Source organism: Diachasma alloeum, unplaced genomic scaffold (assembly GCF_001412515.2).
Source record: "Diachasma alloeum isolate Michigan unplaced genomic scaffold, Dall2.0 Dall_scaffold_00613, whole genome shotgun sequence".
NCBI lineage: Eukaryota > Metazoa > Arthropoda > Insecta > Hymenoptera > Braconidae > Diachasma > Diachasma alloeum.
This window is the reverse complement of record NW_021680745.1, coordinates 138,387-153,932: the sequence shown is the minus strand read 5'-3', so window position 1 is coordinate 153,932 and position 15,546 is coordinate 138,387. Positions and strand designations below refer to the sequence as shown.

The 15,546-nt window shown below is 37.2% G+C and overlaps 1 protein-coding gene across 1 annotated transcript; it reads left to right on the top strand.

Moving 5' to 3' along the window:
- Positions 1 to 5,209: 5,209 nt before the first annotated feature.
- LOC107043683 lies at positions 5,210 to 6,064 on the top strand. The gene has a single exon (XM_015265267.1). It carries the CDS (start codon positions 5,210 to 5,212, stop codon positions 6,062 to 6,064), a length of 855 nt encoding a protein of 284 aa, XP_015120753.1.
- Positions 6,065 to 15,546: the final 9,482 nt, after the last annotated feature.

Below are 15,546 nucleotides of genomic sequence, written 5' to 3'. Positions count from 1 at the left end.
CGTTTTATTGCCTTCCTCATAGCCCCCTCCCCCCTCCCCTCATCGAGCTTCGCTGCTGCATCCGCCAAGGTTGCAATCGCCCCCGAGGTTTGATGCAGCTTCGCTTTCTTGCGACGTCTTCTCTCGGCTCCACTCAGTCTGACCCGATTCACATCGGTACCAGACTGGTCAGCCTTGTCAGACTTCGTGTGTTCGCCATCGCTGGCCCCACCCGAAGTTGCTTTTTCAATATTAAGATTTTTTAAATTGGTTTCCATTTTAGTCCCACGAGTACCGCGGTTAAGCGTTTTCACCTGGTGCATTGCCGCGATTGCCCAGGGCTTGGCTTGTCTCGGGTGGGTTACACCCAAGACTACTCTCAGAGGTCGCCCAGGTTTCTGAGAGTCACCGTTAGCGACACAGCTCCCCCTGTGCCACGTATCCTTAGGCACGGTATGGCCGAGGCCATGCCTTACGCCGCTCACACACATGGATTGGGTGGACTCCTCTTAGCGACCGCGGGCAGCGGTAGTCCTTAAGACCTCCACCGCCCGCGACCGAGCCCCCTCACTACGACAAAGTGGGAACCCAGTAGAGGGGGTTCTGAGGAATAAATTTCGAAGATTTTTTATTTATGAAAATTGTGAGAATTTCTTGATTGTTCAATCGAAGTGAAAATATCGATCCAAAATACCAAAGAAGTTGAGAATCCTTTCCTGATAGGAGTAAACTCTGTTAAAAGACATTTACTTATCCTTTTTCTCGTGATCCTGCTCCCAACGCCATAACGCTGAAGGTTCGATTTAAGGTCACGCCAGTAGCGTTCGATATTCTGCGTGTGCCAGGTTTTATTGTATGAATTGACGAGTTGGTAGCGGCGGTTTACCATTCGATGAATGTACCCTTTCTGAGTAAGCCCGCGACAATTTTTCCAACCGTCGGAAATAACAATGGTACCTTTCTTAAAATATTTATTTATGTAATAATGTAGAGTAATTTTCATACGATCTAATACTGGCACCGTCACGACTTGATGTGTCGTCCGATCAAAAATACCGAAAAGCCACTGCCCCTTACTCTCTCAGCCTCGGTTATACTTCCTCCCCCCTATCTTCGTTTCGTCTACTTAACTAATCCCCTCCTCCCTAGTCCCTCACCGTCTCTCTCCTCAGTCCAAAGACTCAATACTGTGTTTACTTTATTTATCAAATTTCTGATACACTTCACACCAACACCGTGTTCCTCGCTGAGGGTTTCTAAAGTGATTTTATCATTAATGATATATTGTGATATTATTTTCACGACTCTTTTAATTTTTATTTTACAATTTGCAAATATTGTTTTGTTGAATATACTACTTTGACTATTACATTTTGCCCTTATTTTCTTTTTGTGATAATCTATAATGTAATGAGATTTTTTACATTTAAATACGGTACTTCCTGGTGCACGTGTCATCAGTGCACCACACCTTTTACAATAGGTATAGGACCTGACGGCTCCGTGCTGAGTCAAGAACCGTAAAATTCTCTCCCTATCCAGGCTCATAATTATAATGTCCTCGTATCTCATCTTTATTCTTTGGAATTTAATTTATTTCAAATGTGAGCGACTGAAATTGTGACTTGATTCTAGTTTGTTATAAAATTGACAAGAGTTTCATGTATATCATGATTAAATTTAAATTGAGTCACATGTTGTTCCTGATTACCGAAATTTATCATTCCTCACGAAAGTATTCATTATTTATTATTCCCTACGACCATTTTATCTGAATTTTCAAAAAATTGAAAAATTTCCTATAAAAAAAATGAAATAATCTGTCTCGGAAAATTAGCTTCAGATGACTCAGAATCATCTAAAAAGTAGAGATTTCATATTCTCCCGGGATTGTTTCTATACAACCTTTTGGCCCAATTTTTTAAAAAATTAAGAAAAAATCCCGGTAAAAAAAAGGAGAAAAATTGTCTCAAAAATTTGGGATCAGATGTCTCAGAATCATCCAAAACGTGGAGATTTCATATTTCCTGAGAAAGGGTTTATATGACCTTTTGGCCCCAATTTTCAATAATTTTTTTAAGGATAATCGGCCGAGGAGGAAATGTAGGAGGTAAGGCGGAGGCATTTCTATTGTTTTCCTGCAGAAAATCAATCGCTGAACAAAAAATTTTTTCCCATTCGGATTCAAAATTCAGGCAATATTAGGCAGTATCTCCGGTTAAAAATTATTTTTGGAGGTAATCAAATTTTGTTGTATCTGTTCCACGCATTGAATGGTTTTCAGATTGTTTTTTTTTTAATAAATGAAAAAATATTAATCCATGCGAAAAAGTGGCAACATCGTCGGTAGTTTTTTTCTTTTTTCACCAGGAGCTAGTACCATGGGCTCGAGGGAGCTCCAATCATAACGCTTCATCGCTCTCTTTCAAGAAACGTTTAAATTGAGCGCGCTACCCCCACCCGATCGGTACTTGAGACGTTGCTGCTCGTTTGGGCTGCGTGCGCAGAAATTTCATTTTTCAGTACTTTTTTCGCTATTATTAATAAACTCCTTATTAAATGCTCCGAGGCGACAATATTTTTCACTCGAAAAATCATTGATCACATGTGCTAAATGTGTCTAAAGTTTAATGACTTTGGCTGCATTTTTTCCTTGGATTTTGCAGTTTTTTTGTGATTTCCATAAGATCACGGGTTAAATGACCATTTTATCAAAAATTAATAATAAATTAACCATGTTCCCCAGCAGTCTGAAACTTTGCACACGCCTTTTCCATCATTTAAGGATATTATGGCGATGTGGGCATGTAGGGGATCGGACCCAGGGGATTCTATTGTTCTTTTGCAGAAAACCAATCCCTAAGCAAAAAAAAAATAATTTTTCGAATAAATAATTCGGCCACATTAGCGGACCTCTGAGGTCGCAAATATTTTTAAATCATTTCTAAATTTTTTCTTTACATTTTCTGTCTGAGATTATTGTTTCCAATTTTTTTAAATATTTATTGAGAATGCTTTATATGGTCGGACATCATGGCAACGTCGGCCAGAGAATTAATTTTGTCGACAAGAGTTGGTAGCACTGATGTACATCCATCTTTTTTCACACACGAGTCAACACCGAGACGATAATTTTTTAACCCGATCCAATAATCTTCGAATAGTCTCAATTCAATATCGAATATCAATTTGATGCTCAAGTTAAAAAACATCGTGCTAGTACGTGTGCCTCGAACTCCCTCGTACATCCCCGGTCAAGTTTCTCTCAATCGTGTTTTCAAATTTGACTGATCTGTGGAAGTGTCCATCCAGTTGTTTATAACCTCAGACTAGAATCATACTCAAAACGATGTACCGCTGGAAAGGAAAAATTGTACCATCCAAGCAATACCAAGCCAGGTTAATTCACCAGGAAAGTGGATTTAAGAAACGAAAGGATATTTCATCAGAAGAATCTTCGAACATTCCCTCTGCAACAGGAAACGAGAGTGATACGAGTGAGAAATGGGATTGGTACCCTATGTATACTTCCTCATCTACAAATTCACCACATGAAAATGATGAAACCCAGTCTTCTGGGCATGGCGCTAGATCAGATCTTGTTCAGAGTTTAAAAATCGTTCCTGGCGAAGGTCGACGGATTGTTGAACTTCAATTATTGGGTGAACAAATGTGGTGCACAGTCTGCAAAGAATGCTTATCCTTGAAATACATTACGGACGAAGTACGTTTTGGGGTGTGTTCAAACCTTACGATCATGTGTCACAACTGTCTGTTGAAAAAACGGGTATGGACAAGCAAAAGTCATACTTTTGGTAATTCTGAAGGGACACGTTATGATGTCAACACCAAGAGTGTTCTAGGTAGGAAATTATTTGTAGAATCCCTTAGAATTATTCAAATAATTATTTTCATTCACTGATGTTTTGCAATTTTTTTTAGGTGCTTTGCACAGCGGTTTCAGGTGGACACACGTCAACAAATTTCTGTCGTGCATGAACGTGCCGTGTTATGATTTTAAAACTTATAAAAGATATTAAACCGAAGTTGGTCTAGTAGCTGAACGAGTGGCAAAAATTAGCTGTGAAGGTGCAACACAACTGGAGAAGGAGATGACAATAGAGGCAGCGACTACCATTCAGGCATCATTGTAAATGTTTTCTTAAAATTCCCCTCAGCTCAGACACCATTTTTGCATAAAATTATTCGTATAAAATCATTTAGAAATTCATTGAAGTGTTCCCAGCGATCCCTGATCAACCAGTAGCTATTTCTAGTTCTTTCTAGGATATCCATATAATTATTCCCCCTCTGTAGTTCGGATCATGATTGATTTGATTAATCTTAGCAGCTTTGAAAGTTATTCATTGTGGATATCGAATGAGACGTTTTTTAATGACTTATTCGTACAATAATATCCTGAATTATTAATTATGCAATCAAATTATTTAGAAAACAATGATTCTACATTCTTTATTCGTTATTTTACATGCTGTAAGTCTTTCTTGAAACCTCCAATTCGTTCAATCCAATCTTCAGAGTCTTTCTGTGGAGATTTTTGAAAATTTTTTAATATAGGATAAGATGATTTTTTTTAGTATTCATCATAGTCACCTTAGATTTTTTTTTTTTACGATCCTGACGGTGTTTTCAGGCATTACTGCGCTTGCTAATGGAAGTTCCATTAATTCATCCAGATTTATCATAACACTACTCATTATTTATAACAATTACTTCGAGTGATATTTTTTTGAATTTTTAGAAATAGTATTTTTTTGTATTTCTGAAGCTTATATTTTCTTTTAATTTAAAATTTTTTGTATTTTTTTTTTTAATAAATGGAAAAATTGATCGAAATGTATTTCTTTCATTGATGTTCGGATACTTAATTGGTTCGCCTAGGCCCGAAGGATACAAAGAAGGATTTTTAATCAAGAAGATCTCTCGCACTTCAACTGATGGTAGTCACGAATCACAACCAGAGTCTCCTTACGCACACATATTTTCAGACGATATTATTCGATTGATGATTTCCTACGACATGGCCTGGAGCACACGAGGATCGGGCCGAAGCTATGATAGCTTGAATGGATTTGGAGTAATTATGGGACAATGCTCGGGGAAAATTCTAGACTATGGGGCGTGTAATAGGCAATGTGCCACATGTGGTGATGAAGAGGGCCATGGTGAGCACCATTGCCGTTTAAATTTTTATGGCTCAGCCAAAGCTATGAAACCACACGTGGGAAAGAAACTCGTAGTAGAGAGTGAAATTTTAAAAGCTCAAAACACGGAGGTTGGAATCCTCGTTGGCGACGACGATAGCTCGACAATTGCAGCCTGTCGAAATGCGAGTGACCACCCAATCCTCAAGCGATCCGATAAAAATCATGCTTCGGGGGGGTTGAGGAAACAGCTATATGAAATGCAGAAGAAGATAAAAGAGTTGACCAAAGAGAGAATCACGTATTTACACAGGTGTTTTACTTTTGCTGTGTCTCAAAATCTAGGAAATGATGCTGAAATGGCTAACGCCATTCGAAGCATTCCACTACATGCTTGCAATGACCACACGGTTTGTGGAGCATGGTGTGGCTATCATGATGACCCTGAAAAATATGAACACTCTTCAGTACCTGGAGGATTCACTGATCCAAAGTTATCTGAAGAATTGAGAAGATTATTCAATAAATTGGCCGACAATGCAGGGAAGTTTGCGCTGGGGGCCTCAAGTAATCGAAATGAGAGCTTCCATGCTATGGTACCAACCAAAGCTCCTAAACAACGCTGCTACAGCAGGACTCCATTTTTTCAATTTCGTCTTGCTTGTTCTGTGGGACACAAGAACATGGGAACTACTTATACTCAGGAGATAACTGATAAAATTACGCTGTCACCTGGCAAATATCATTCACGACACATTGCCAAGTATGATAGAGCACATTTGAGAACAAGGAACATTATTAACACTCATCAGTTTAAACAACATAGAGCACAACAGAAGAAAATCCGAGCAGCTCTACGCTATCGAAAGAAGAATCAAGAAGGACTCACCTACGAGAGTAATTGTGGTCGACTCACTTAATCTGCCATTCCTCAATCCCCTGAAGAAAACAATGATGAGGATGACAACGAGGATGAGATTCCTGTGGTTCTTTTCGACTTGGAGACGTCCAGCTTACGAAAGAATTGTGACATCCTGCAGATTGCAGCCAAATGTGATAAAAAAGAATTTAGTGCTTACATCAATCCGAGGCAACAGATTGATCCACAAGCGACTGCAGTCTACGGTTTAATCAACAGTAATGGGAAGCTTCTCTTACATGGCAAGCAAATCGACTCATCACCAATCGAAGAGGTTTTACTTGACTTTATTGAATGGGTAGAGAGTATTAGGAAGAAATGTTGCCTGGGGGCTCACAATCTGCGGTTTGATAGATCCAGATTAATTCATGCTATTGTAAAATATCATTTCGATGAAATATTTGCTTCGTTAATATACGGATTTGTTGATACAAGTGATCAGAAAAATTTCAAGTAGTATAGGTCCAGACCAATGTGCCTTGGGAACTCTAGCTGAGTCTCTCAACATCGTTGTTGTAGGTGCACATAACGCCATTTATGACTGCAGATTACTCGATAAAGCATGAAAGGGCTTTGACATCACTAATGATACTCTGTTGGAACAAGCCACCCTTTACACTGCACAAACGACTCACTGGCGCAATCGTGATAAGAACAAAGAAAATTCTATCCACAAACCGTTGTTAAGTGCAGCTGTTCTTAAAAAACTATCCAGTGCTTCGATAAGTATCAAGAATTTAAAGAATATTTATTTGAGTGGTGGCCCTGAAGCGATCAAAAAGTTTCTTGAGGAAAAAATTAATAATAAGGAAATCAAAATCCAAAGAAAAACTATTGCAAAGATTATTGAGTCTATGAAGGAAGTAAACTAGTCACGAAATTAATTTAATGAGAGTTTCTTCTTATGTTAATCACAAGACAATATTATAATGTTAATTTTGAGGTGATGTTTTTGTACTTATGATTGGTAAATGAAAAAATAAACAGATAAATTCTCCAATGTCAATCGTGCCATTTCATATAGCTATTCATCATCAATAAATTCCTCAATCCTGATGATTATGAAATTCAATTTCCAGTTGAATGACAAGCCTAACTCCATACTCCTATGCTTTCAAATTAACCGCGTTTACCCCTACCCCATCCGTTATTGCAGCGTTGTCGAGGTTCCAGGTTGCGCGCACACAAAATCTATATTTCGGAGGTTTTTTCAGGTTTTATTATTAACTATTTAGTAAACCAATATAAAAACTGTTGTAAAAATTTCTTCCATAAATACTCTATACGTGTGCAAAATTTCATTGAGTTCTTTCCTTTTTTTCATATCCTGATTTCATTTTTACTGAATTTCCATAAGAGTACGTGTTAAATTAGGTTTTTCCAAAAATTAATTACTCTCTATCCAGGCAGTGGAGCGATCTGAAATTGTGCACACGACTTTTATATGGTTATATTAAGCTACAAAAAAATTGAGAATAAATTCTTTGCTGTTTTCGAGGACCCCCTTACCCCACCATAATATCCTTAAAGAATACGTAAAAAATGTAAGAGAAAAATGGTTGCTTTTTTTCTAACCCTCCGGGCTCGCCCGATTATCCTTAAAGTCCTTGTAAAAATTGAAAATTTGGTTTCGGAAAGATAGGCTCAGATAACTCAGAATCATCGGAAAGGTGGAGATTTCATATACCTTGGGAGTGTTTGTATGTCCTTTTGGCACAAATTTTCGGGGAAATGAAAAAAAACTGTTTATACCACCTTTTGGCACAACTCACGCGACATAAGAGGTAAATTCCAAGTTTCAGAATTTAAGGGTCACAAGGGTCAAGGGGAGTTATAAGGGTCGAAATCTGAGAGTCGTAATGGTCAAAATACAAGGGTCTGAATATCATAGTCAAAATCGAAGGTACAAAATTTTAGGGTAGCAAGGGTCAAAATTTAAAGGTCATAAGAGTCAAACGATAATTGTCTGAATATAAGGACCAAATTTTAAAGTTTTAAATTTAAGAGACACACGGGTCAAATTCGAAAGGTCATGAGGATCAAAGTACAAAGGCCTGAATATAAGGGTCAAAATCAAAGGTTCAAAATTTAACGGTCACAAGGATCATAATCTAAGGGTCATAGGGGTCATAATACAAAAATCTGAATATAGGGGTTAAAATTTAAGGCTTTCAATTTAAGAGTCCCAGGGGTCAAAATTCAAGGATCTGAATATAGGGGTCAAAATTTAAGGTTTTCATTTTAAGGGTCACAAGGGCCAAAATACAGGGGTCTGAATATCAAAGTCAAAATCGAAGGTTCAAAATTTTAGGTTCGCAAGGATAATACTTTAAAGGGTAATAAGAATCAAACGACAATTGTCTGAATATAAGGGTCAAATTTTAAGGTTTCAAATTTAAGGGTCGCAAGGGTCAAATTCTAAGGGCCATGAGCGTCAAAGTACAAGGGCTTGAATATAACGGTCAAAATCCAAGGTTTCGATTGTAAGGATCACAAGGGTTCAAACCAAGCATCTGAATATAAGAGACAAAATCTAAGTTTCAGAATCTACGGGTCACAAGGCCCAAAATTTAAAGGTCACATGGTTCAAAATCTGGGGTTCATAGGGGTCAAAATACAAGGATCGGAATATAAGGGTCAAAATCTAAGGTTCAGAATTTAGGTTCAGAAGTAAGGTTCAGAAAGGTCACAAGGGTCAAAATCTGAGACTCATAATGGTCAAAATACAGGGGTCTGAATATCAATGTCAAAATCGAAGGTACAAAATTTTAGAATCGCAAGGGTGACAATTTAAGTGTCATAAAAGTCAAATGACAATTGTCTCAATATAAGGTTCACATTTTAAGGATCACAAGGGTCCAAATCTAAGGGTCATAAGGGTCAAAACATAAGCGTCTGAATATAATGGTCAAAAACTAAGGTTCAGAATTTAAGGATCACAAGGGTCAAAATCTCAGTCATAAGGGTGTAAATGCAAAGGTGTAAATATAAGTCATAAGGGTCAAAATACAAGAATTTGAATATAAGAGTCAAAATCTTAAAGTCAAAATATGAAGGTCTGAATATAAAATTCAAAATATAAGGGTCAAATTCTACAATTCAAAATATAAAGGTCAAAATATAAGTGTCACAATTTAAGAGTCACAAAGGTCAAACTCGAAGGGTCAAAATTAATGGCTTATTCAATTAGTAGCTGTCGTATCCTATACCAGGCAATGTATAAGCCACGACACATGGAGTACCTGTGGGTAGACTCACGCAAACCCATGTCCTCATGTACACAGACAATGAGGCGCGCCTAACTCATTCACTTACTTGCAATATGGCTTTTGCCTCGAAAACACATGTCGGGATAACAGATTTTGTAAAAAAACTGTGCCAAGAAAAAGTTTTGTTTGATTCCTATTGGGAAATCGAAGTTTTTGAAAAATACATAGAAATAAAAACGGAAGCCAAGTTAGGAATTTTGAATAAATGGTGATAATGCACATTCAGGTTTCTATAAGAAAAATAGTTCTGAATGGAATAAGTATTCTAAAAAAATTCTCCATGAAATAAAAAATCAGTAGGAGCAGGACCAACGTCCTTGGCGCGGATCAAAGGATGGAGGAATAGATTGATACAAACAGTGAATTGAAAAACTCCGCGCCAAGAACGTTGGTTCTGCTCCTACTGATTTTTTATTTCATGGAGAATTTTTTTAGAATACTTATTCCATTGAGAACTATTTTTCTTATAGAAACCTGAATGTGCATTATCACCATTTATTCAAAATTCCTAACTTGGCGTCTGTTTTTATTTCTATGTATTTTTCAAAAACTTCGATTTCCCAGTAGGAATCAAACAAAACTTTTTGTTGCCCCAGTTTTTTTTACAAAAACATTTGTTTTTGTGTTTTTAGGCAGATTTCATTATTTTTGCTTCCGAATGGCAGCTTTGTAATCATGCAAATTTATGTTTTTGATTTTTTTTTTTTATATGGACTTATTATGACCCCAAAAACTCCGAATATGCATTTGTCAGACCGTGCCCGTACGTGTGTATATGTGCGTGTGTATGTAACAAACGTTTTTTTCGATTGTGCGCTAGGGAAGCGATGGAATCGAATAATTTTTTTCCCTCAAATGTAGGTATTGGTGAGCCCTATGCACCACCATAAATTAAAATTTAATTCATTCATTCATTTTTAAAATTTTTGAATTTTTTTGTAAATCGGTTTTTTTACGATAACTTAAAAAAATAATGTTTCAAATTCATTGAATGACGGCTCAAAAAAATCGTTGGGGTCTCTCCTTGACCGAGTTCGGAGATGGAGGTGATAGCAATCATCGTCAGTTTAATTTTTCGAAAAATGAGAAGAAAGAAAAACAAATTTAAATCAGAGTACTGTAGATATCTCTAGATTTTCGCCCTCAAATGGATTCAATCATAGATTAAAATGTNTAAATCGGTTTTTTACGATAACTTAAAAAAATAATGTTTCAAATTCATTGAATGACGGCTCAAAAAAATCGTTGGGGTCTCTCCTTGACCGAGTTCGGAGATGGAGGTGATAGCAATCATCGTCAGTTTAATTTTTCGAAAAATGAGAAGAAAGAAAAACAAATTTAAATCAGAGTACTGTAGATATCTCTAGATTTTCGCCCTCAAATGGATTCAATCATAGATTAAAATGTTTGTTTCAACGTTACTAAGTCAGAGTTAAAAGATAATCACGATAGCTGTTTCGATAAATCTTATGTTTGGGATAATTTTTGGAAATTCGGAAAATTTTCATCAATTTTTTGGAAATTTCGGTTTTTGATGATTTTTCCCAGCANTGTTTGTTTCAACGTTACTAAGTCAGAGTTAAAAGATAATCACGATAGCTGTTTCGATAAATCTTATGTTTGGGATAATTTTTGGAAATTCGGAAAATTTCCATCAATTTTTTGGAAATTTCGGTTTTTCATGATTTTTCACAGCAACTCGTGCTAAATGCATCCAATTAGGTGTGAATAAAATGATGGAGATGTTAGAATTGATTCGAGAATGACGAGAACTTGTCACACGAAAACTAACGGGTTTTCAATTTTTTTCCGCCCTCGGGAACGTGAAATTCCATTGGCAAATCATTCCGGGGTCACGTGGGGTCCCCACGTGGACCTGGGGTAAGTCATAGAGATGCAAAATGACCGTAATTTTTTAGATCGCGTCATATGACCAAAAAATGACGGTCATGTGACGCACAAATTTTCCAACTACAAATGATTGTATGTCAAAAAAGACCAAAATTCATGACACTCCAATCTCACACAAATTATCTCATAAAAATGACTCAAGGGAGGTTTTTCAAAAGTGAAATTTACCTTCGCCCCTCAGAAAATGCAATACGAAGGGATAAAATGAGAAATGAGAATAAGTCGTGAAAACCTAAAAGAGTATACAAAAAAAATGATTGATTATTACAACCGATTTGGTAATATGATTGATCGTAAACAATAAGAGAAATAAGAAAAATTCCATAGAAAACAATAACATGGAATACGAAACTGTAGGAGTGAACAATCATGATTATAGAAAAATAAAAACAAAATTAGTATGCAAAATGACCGTTCGGAAGCATATTGCTAATTTATTAGCAAAAAAACCATACTATATATGATGCAGGGGCAATTTCCCACTTGTTTTCAAAATAAGCAAGGACTGTTTTTACATCCGGTGAGATTAGTTCTTTTCAATTCAATTCAACTGATTGATTTTTCATAAGATAGAACATTTTTTGAATCAACAATTGAAGGGAAATAAACAGTTCTACTCCAGATTTATTCTCTCCACCGAATTTCAAATTTTAATCATCTATTAAGAATTTTCTGACTTGATTTGGTTCCTCATTCAATTTTTGCTCTGATGATTCCTATATGGATTGTATTTCATGGAGAGATGAACTGATGTCCTTATAGGAATAGTCGAACAAAATGTTCACAAAGAATTCTTTTTAAAAACATGTTTTTGTTTTTTTTTTGCTTTTAAAAATATTAGGGAAACATTGGGTGGAATGGACTCTTCTGACTTCTTATTTCAATANCTGATTTCCTTATAGGAATAGTCGAAGAAAATGTTCACAAAGAATTCTTTTGAAAACATCTGTTTTCGTTGTTTTTTTTTGTTTTTAAAAATATTAGGGAAACATTGGGTGGAATGGACTCTTCTGACTTCTTATTTCAATATTTATAACCAAGGAACAAATTTATCGATTGAGCTCAGTCTAAGCTTATTACAAAGGGGCTGACTGTACGTTAATTTAAAAAAAAATCTATTTCATCAACACTTCAATAAGACATCAACATTTTGGAAAGGGTTCAAAGTGTCGATTTAATCCCAACATCTCCGACTAATTTTTCCTAAATAATCACAAAATTGTTTACATTTCACTGTCACTCAATTTAGTGAATTTTTTTCCACGGAATGAAAACATTTTCTGTTACACTCGGAGAAAAATAAATAGTTTCTTTTCGAATTTAACTATTCACGGACATTTAATACTTGATCACACAATATTTTCGACACATCTCCCTTTTGTCACATTCCAACATAAACCGATAACCTCATAAACAGTGCATAAACTACCTTTATGTCCGAGGTTCGCATAAGAATATAGATATGGCGGAATGAAATTCGAATTTTCGACGAGAGGAAACAAAATAGAACACCGAGTAGATTTTCCACTTCATTCTAATAAGTGATTTAACGTAAAGAAGAACATTTTCTGTGGTTCTCAATAACAACATCACAACCCACATTCAAATGCACTGGTGGCAACACTTCAACATTGGATATGAAGCTCAGTTGGACTGGCGCTGCCAACGTTATGTTACGTCATAACGACTTACAAAAATTATTATTAATTCCAACTTTTGGAAATAATAATAATGTCGGAATAAAGAAAAAATATCATATTTAAATACTAATCCAATGGTACATAAACCGATCGTCTTACATCCTGTAAGACGATGGAAAAATTAAATTGAGGTGTGATTCATACCACACGGGTGGTATGAAGCCGCGTTGCCGAGGGCCTTATCGCCCTGGTTTCGCGTTGCTGTTGCGAGGCAGTCCACCTCGTAACAGTCCCACCATTATCTAATACTTCCCTCCCCTCACCGCGCTCTTCACACCTAACTACGCATCTTATTTTTCCCTCCTCCCCGCGCTCCTCTCGCCGCGAAATGGTTCACGCGCGCTTGTTCCCCTATTCCCTTTCTTCCGCGCCCCTCTTACCAACGAACGCGGTCAGTCGATCGGTCAGTCAGTCATGTGTAAATTCGTACAAACACAAAATTACATCAATTTGCCTCAAAATACTTTTAAATACTCTGAAATGATCCATTTAACTCCCAAAAGACTAAAAAGATGCGAATAATAATTTTAAGTGTGAAAAAGAAAGCGAGCCCAATCGAAAGCTGATAGAGAGAAGCAAAGGTATTGTCCACGAGGGGAACACGAATTCGAGACAGGGAGAGAGAGAGAGAGAGAGAGAGAGAGAGAGAGAGAGAGAGAGAGAGAGAGACTATAGGAAGGTAGCGTACGTGCGAGAGAGAACGGATGAGGTAACTACGCGAAACAAAAAGGAGAGCTCACGAAAAGGTACTAATTTTTCTTATTTTCGACGGTAATTAATCGAATTACGAATTCTGGAGCGCCTTTGTAATGGTTTCCCTAACTCTAAGTCAATTGTAACCCATTAAAATCGGGAATCTCATTCACCGAAAAGGTAGCAAAATTGAGCTAGGGAGCTTGAAGCAGACACGTAGCTGATTTACCGGAAGGGAGGATTTCCAACCCGGAAATGGAGGGTTTCTCCATGAAAATAGGTAGCTTACGGTCTCCAATAATTTCCAAAATAATAGGTAACTTATTCCTGAATGGAGGAGAGCTTAGATAATTTTATTGTTCTGGATTCCAACCATAAAGTAAAGATAACTAAAAGATAGCGTCCCCATGCCCAACAGGAATCCAAAACTCAACGAACGCTAGAGAGCATTAAAACGTGAAAAAGGTAGCTTCAGAACAATTCAGGTAGCATCATTTTTCATCCAGAAGTCTTGTGAGTCGGAGAAATATAAAGAAATAGGAAGCGTAGAATAATTATGTAAAGAGAGCGAGAAAAGGTAGCAAGCAAGAAGGTAGCAATGAAGCAGGTAGCGAGTTGCATCAATCGCCGTAGCGAGACGCATCAAGCATGAATGTTTGCACAAACGTTATGGTAGGTAGCATGATTAATATTTTGATTTATTCAGGTAGCATAATTATTTAGATAATTTCAGGTAGCTTCCAGGGAGCATTTGGGTTCGTTTGAAGGGTTTCCTACCCTTCAAATCATGAGTATCGGTGTTGGCGTCATTCCGAGAGGTAACGACGCCATTCCGCGTGGTCCAACCGCTTTACCGAAAAACGCACTAATTAACTGTTAATCATCTCTAAATAAGTACACGAGTACTTATCATGGTCTGGAGCGTTGATTTCGACTGAACTTTGATCACGGGGCCTCGATAATTACCTCGAAAGAGAACTTATTCAGGGAGCTAAATCGACTCGTACCTCACTCTTAGTCGTCCGGGTGGATACTGTAATGGCGACTATCGCGTGTGTCCGCTCGGGCCTGTTGCATAGTGGTGGGGAGTCTGGGGGAGACTAGCCCCGTACGGTGCTGACTCGAGTGCCGGAGACGCGAACTATCGATTCCCGGGGTAATTGAGCGCGAAATATTTGAACGTTTAAATTTGAATTTTCATATAATTGATTCTAATTATTTCAACTGAACAAAACCATAATGACTTGAACTCAACGCGAAATTGAGATGGCTGAGCGGGTCGTCACTCCATCTACGACCGGAATAAGGTAGCTTATCTACAGAGGGCACTCTCCGGAGAGGAATTACGACTTTCCCAACGAAAACTTAAACGCAAACTTAACTAAACTAAAAGCCCAATAGCGATCCGTTTCGACAACTGGGCAATCATCTCCACGGCCTTCCAACTGAAAGTCCTAACACTCTCGCTCAAGGGAGCGCAAGCATTTCAACTCGACCTATGTACTCACTCTATCGACAAACCAAAAAGGGTTACAGGAAACACTGGGTAGCACATTATCTTGGCCAAATATTCCACGGTGATATCCTGATCCTTAACCGAATTTACGTAGGAAAATCTCAAAATTACTAAACTTTAACTCAACAAAAATGACTCGAAAAAAAGAAATATCTGCAAAATATCTGGTTTATTTAANACTGATCCTTAACCGAATTTGCGTAGGAAAATGTCAAAAATTACTAAACTTTAACACAACAAAACTGACTCGAAAAAGAAATATCTGCAAAATACCTGGTTTATTTAATGAAGTTTTTTAATGAATATTATCCTAAAAATTTAGGGAATCGATTCACGCGATGAATCTCTCTCTCTCTCTCTCTCTCTCTCTCTCTCTGTCTCTGTCTCTGTCTCT

Coding starts and splice junctions, on each gene's coding strand:
- LOC107043683 (XM_015265267.1), top strand. CDS start 5,210: ATGAAACCACACGTGGGAAAGAAACTCGTAGTAGAGAGTGAAATTTTA.